Source organism: Schistosoma mansoni, chromosome 1 (genome assembly GCF_000237925.1).
Source record: "Schistosoma mansoni strain Puerto Rico chromosome 1, complete genome".
Lineage (NCBI taxonomy): Eukaryota > Metazoa > Platyhelminthes > Trematoda > Strigeidida > Schistosomatidae > Schistosoma > Schistosoma mansoni.
Genome location: NC_031495.1, coordinates 11,129,473 through 11,135,281, shown reverse-complemented (window position 1 = coordinate 11,135,281; position 5,809 = coordinate 11,129,473). Strand labels below are relative to the sequence as shown.

The window sequence follows — 5,809 nt, the reverse complement described above, 5'->3', positions numbered from 1 at the left end:
TTTCTTGTTCTTCCTTTCTTGAATTTTGTCCAGGGTTCCCATAGAGATCCATTCCTTGTGATGATGCTTCTTAGGACCAAGAACCTCCTGGCACGTTGAAGTTAGTGCTTCTTTGATCCCTTTCCAGTTGTCCTCCAAAGTAGTTTCTTGTTCTTTCAGTAGATCCTGTAAAGCTTGGAACCTGTTGTTGAGAGTTATCTTGAATTCATGGAGCTTGTCAATATCTCGAAGGAAGGCCGTATTGAACCTTTGTAGTGCTGTTTGTCCAGTTGTCCAGTGTTTCTTTAGCTTCAGTCTCATCTTGGCCACAACCAGGTGGTGATCTGAAGCTATGTCAGCTCCTCTCCGGGTTCTCACATCTTCCATTGATCTTCGGAATTTTTTGTTGATACAGATGTGATCTATCTGGTTCTCTGTGGTGTGGTCCGGTGAGATCCATGTGGCTTTATGTATGCGCTTGTGTGGGAATATTGTGCCGCCCATAACCAATTTGTTGAATGCACATAGGTTTGCAAGTCTCCCACCATTTTCATTTCTCTCTCCTAATCCATGTCGTCCAATTACATCTTCATATCCTGTGTTGTCCACTCCAACTTTAGCATTTAGATCTCCCATCAGGATGGTGAGGTCGTTCCGTGAGCACTTCTCTATAATTGATTGAAGCCTTTCATAGAACTGATCTTTATCATCGTCGTTGCTGTCATTGGTGGGTGCATAACATTGGATAACGTTCATTGTGATCCCTTGCTTCTTTGTTCTGAATGATGCCTTGATTATCCTGGGTCCATGAGATTCCCATCCCACAAGTGCGTTTCGTGCTTCTTTGGATAGCATTAGAGCAACTCCCTGAGTATGTGGAGCATTTTCCCCTTCGTGACCGGAGTACAGCAGCATCTCTCCTGTACCTAGCCTTTGTTGTCCAGTTTGTGTCCAATGGGTTTCGCTGATTCCGAGTACTGCCAAGTTGTATCTCCTCATTTCCATTGCTATTTGGCTGGTCTTTCCTGTCTCCCATATTGTCCGGACGTTCCATGTACCTATAAAGAGTGTTGCTCTGGTTGTTAGAAGGTGCATCCGTCTCGTGACTTCCGAAGAATTTCGGCTTTCATCATGAGACGTCATAATTATTCCTTCAACTCCCAGGGCAGAGTTTAAATGGTTTGAATTGTTTTTTCTAGTTAGCGTTTTTTTTTAGCGAGTTAGCTTTTCTACGGGATGGGGTCGCTAACCCCATGCCCAACCCTCCTCCTTTACCCGGGCTTGGGACCGGCAGTAACTCTAGAAGAGCTACAGGCGGAGTTATCAACAGATATATATATATATATCCTGATCGAAAATTATTCATGGAAATTGTTATCATTGAGGTCTCTTAGAACTGAAACTTACTGTTTTCTAATTGTTAGTATCTCTATATAATTCCTCGGAAAAATTTTCACTAACTTATAGAAGGATGAAACTCTATACATCACTTAGGATTTAGTAGAAACTTCTCAGAGAGTTTTGGAAAAATGGTAGGCCATATATTATATTCAGCAGATTTCCAGATGTTCCTAAAATGTTAAGGTTGTACACAGACTTATATATAGCTTTGTTCGCTGTATCTAAATTAACATTAGAAGAAAAAGGTCTTTCCGTATTTCCCGCGTTTAGTCGTTCGTTCAAGGTTCAAGTTTCGGGATATCTGGAAACATTAAAGCACCATAAATATCATTATTTTTTTTATTACGACACCTCTTATACATAATATTGTTCTTGAGACAACAATACATTTTAAAACAACTGTTGATTTAATCAGCGAGAACTATACCATTCATTCATTGAGTCGGACAGAATTTTGATGAAACGTATTAGAAATAGATTAGTAAGTGAGTTAGAGTCTCAATCTTATTATCAAAACTGGGATGTAGATCCATCTAGATGAGTAGTCCTAAATGAGACAAAGTTCGCGCTATGGATTCCACTGTTAACTACATATCAGATTAATAAAAGTCAAGAATATTCTATTTTCACAAAGCATACATTTTTCTTATCTTTTTGTTAACCGTAACTTTTTCAATGCTCTTTACTTTACCCAATTCTCTTTAGTAACTCATACAAATTCTCTGGCATGGATCAGTCCATACAGAGTATCAGCACATAATAAGACGGTAAACAATAATACTGAAAAATCTTATCGTTGGATACGTAGTTTAGTATCGTATGACAAAATGAAAAATATTTTCATATGTTCCAATCAGTTTCTTGGGTAAGCACTTATATTACAATGATTACCATTGTATGTTGATTATGTATGAATCTAACCTATTTCTTCTTTATCCATTTTTTTTTAAATAAATGTAATTCGTCAAAAGTCACAGAAAATAAATGAGTCGGAAGGAGTATTAACACTTGATTCAAGTTAAAAATGTCAATATTAGGTAGAATCCGTTCCTGTTCTTATTTTAAAGTCATAATATGTTGAATTTGATCTTTGATAAATAATACCGAGAGATTTCAGAATAGTATTCAGTTAATCCTTGAAAAATTGTCAAACGAGCTGATATTTATGTTGTACGAATCCGAAACTTGGAGAACTACTGCAACCATCTGTTATAATGCGAAATATAACGTGGGTATTGCGATAGGACTACGCGAAATTCTACCGATTGACCAAATTCAGATATCCTAGTTCGACCCCAATACTGTTCCCCAACTCCAATAAATCAGAACACAGCCGTTAAATGAGAATTGTTTATGGGGTCAGCAGCAGAACAACAATGGTTTACAGACAAGGCATATTTATACAGTTACGATGACTATTATCAGTAACCAATGGGAAGGAAGGACACGTGAAGGTTATAATTAGGACGACTCAAAATTGACCAATAGGGAACGACACATGAAAGTCATAGTTAGGACACTGTAAATAATGGCCAATAGGAAATAACATGCGAATTATGTGAAGAGTCTGAAAACATACCATTTTACATTCGAGATAATTTTTGGGATATTCTTGTGAATATCCTAACACCATCATCAAAAAAGTACAAGTATTTATAAACAATTTTCTACGCAAGATACTCAATGTCCGTTGGTCGGACACCATCAGCAACAGTCTACTGTGGAAGAGAACAAACCAGCTTCCACCTGAAGAGGGAATTAGGAAAAGACGTTGGAAGTGGATGAGACATACTTTAAGGAAATTACCAAACTGCATCACGAGGTAAACGCAAAATTGTGATCCTGAGGGGAAGTGGGAAATAGGAAGACCAAGGAACACGTTGCTCCGGGAATCTGAAGCAGACATAAAAAATGAATAGCAACTGGGAAGAATGGAAAGGATAGCCCAGGACAGAGTTGGTTGGAGAATGCTAGTGGGAGGCCTCTGCTCCTCCACGAGAGGTAACAGGCGTAAGAAGAGAGAAGAGATGATAATTATGTTCAGGAGTAATAAATATATCTTTTTGTTATATCCCTATGAATAGAAAATTATATTTCTAACATTTCGTGACTTGATGTAAGCTACTTTTGAAGAAGTGACGGTGAATAAGTGTCTTACATTAAGTTATAAAACGTCAGAAACACAATTTTCTACTCATTAGGTTATCACAAAAAGACATATTTCTCATTAAATTTCTACCCAATGGACAATTTGTTTGAAACTATCAAGTCCAATCTTGGCATTGATACCTGCCAACTCGTTATGTTCAGTAGATTTAATGAAGACTGTGTATATTAAATAAAATGTCTTCGTAACATAAACTACTGATGAAAATATTATAAATGACTTAAGCAGGCAGTGATCTTCAATTATTTCTAGTGAGAATTCACGATTCATTAGAGAGAATCATCCAATATGGATAACTGAAGTTATTGCTAGACTGCAAATTTTCAGTTACAGTTACTGACAAATAAAAAATTGTATATTCATTTGTATATTTTAAAATACATCAAATCTGAGATGTAGATACATCCATCTGACAAATCCCAAACGGGACGAAACGCGCGTCCTGAATTCCACTACCAGCCACCATCCATCTCTGCTTATAATGCTTGTGAATAAGGGAAATATCGAGGCAATACGCATACACATATACCAATAAGAGACTGATTAATAAGTCGTAAACATCAATGGTAAGATTCAAGTCAACAATAGCAAGTGAGTTTCTTGGATTATCTTACATTATTCTCTTGACATCTCTACTATTCATCTAATTTTAACTGAACAAGCATGATTATAATCATGCACAAGTTAGACTACATGATTTCTGAGAACGATTGAACAGGGAATGAGCCTGAACTCCTTCGATAACATTGGATGATAGTCATCTTATGTGACGTAACATATTGAAGTTGATAAGTGTGAACTATTATACATGGATTTAAATGCACGACTGACTGTACATTGCTGAGCAGTTTTAAAAACTAAAATGAAACAAATATTTCAAATCTTCTTTGAATTAATGTTAGTCTGCAATGAAAACTGTTTTCATATCAAATACAAGTTTTCGATAGGTTTTAAATATGTTGAGAAAAAATGCAGGCTAAATTATACTATTCATAGTAATAAAGAATCTAATAAAATTGTTTGGTTCAAACTCATGAGATGAGCATACTGAATCATTAGTACACCTTGTCTTACTTATTATGACCTGAACTGAAATAATGAGAAGTTGATATAATATATTTCGTGTACAAATATTGCTGTTCTGTGATGGAGTTGAGATTATTTGATTGAAGGGTACTCGTATACAGTGTTCACTTGCGTAAGACACAAATCATATTTTTAAATGGTAACAACTGGATGATTCTCTTTCCAGATTACAATCGCTTAATTAATCTAAAAAATTACTAGATACGCTAATATTTCTTAATAACAATTAGTTATAAGAAAACAATATGCCGTAGATCCTTTACACTTCTTAAGAATACGGAGTAAATGAAGTTAAAAGAATCAGCCATGCTGCTTTATCGTTCAAGACTGTCAAATCCACCGCTTATCAAAGATTTATATTACTGTGAATATTGAATGCATGTTCGAGTGAGAAATGAATATATAATCAATACCCATACAGTTATACTTATTCTGGATGGTTTAATCTATACATTTTATCATTCTTCTTGATTTTTATTGTAAGACGTTTATAAGTAATCAGCGGGAAACCTTGTACCATGGTTTTGTGCTTGTGAACACTTGTTACCATGGTATAACTGCAGTATTGAACAAATTGATATCCCTGATGGTTTTGAATCCACATCACCCAGCTCCGCATTTTGAAATGTCAGTTTAGTCAGTAGTTCGATTTAGTAATACTGAAGTTGGCAATATAATCTTAGTTATCAACATGAAAAGAATCAACAACATCCATGTTTTGCTTGAATTTATTAAAACTCACCATACATTCGTTATGCATATATTGAACCTAAATCTTCAAATACTAATTTAGTAGTTTTAAGTCATTATGTCAATCAGAATAAAGAATTTATAAAATAACAAAGAGGTTATGCTAAATAATGCGAACAAAATTTCATTTTAAGACAATTTTTTAAAGTTTTTTTTCTATGTATAACATATAATTTATTTGTGTTACATACACATACTGCACAGTTGAAGTTGTAAACATAATGAACTTTAAATATTATTGAGTTCTCTGAATTAAATGGTTTAATTATATCTGAGTTGTCAGACTTTAGTAACAAAGTTCAAATCAATCCATGATGTGAAGTATCAGCTGAACAATATGAATAAACATCAACAGCTAACAGTAATATTCGGATCCATGTGGCCAGACACTATCAACAGCAACATGCTGTGGGAGAGAACAATCCG

The 5,809-nt window shown here is 35.1% G+C and overlaps 1 protein-coding gene across 1 annotated transcript in view; it reads left to right on the top strand.

The window, feature by feature from the left end:
- The window catches only part of Smp_150740 (putative asparagine-rich antigen), a gene marked incomplete at both ends in the record, with an annotated part of 27,488 nt that overhangs the window by 18,673 nt on the left and 3,006 nt on the right, over positions 1-5,809 (top strand). Inside the window, one exon of the mRNA XM_018793251.1 lies at positions 2,086-2,245. Coding sequence (XP_018647783.1) covers positions 2,086-2,245 — 160 coding nt within the window. The remainder of the gene's footprint in view (positions 1-2,085; positions 2,246-5,809) is intronic.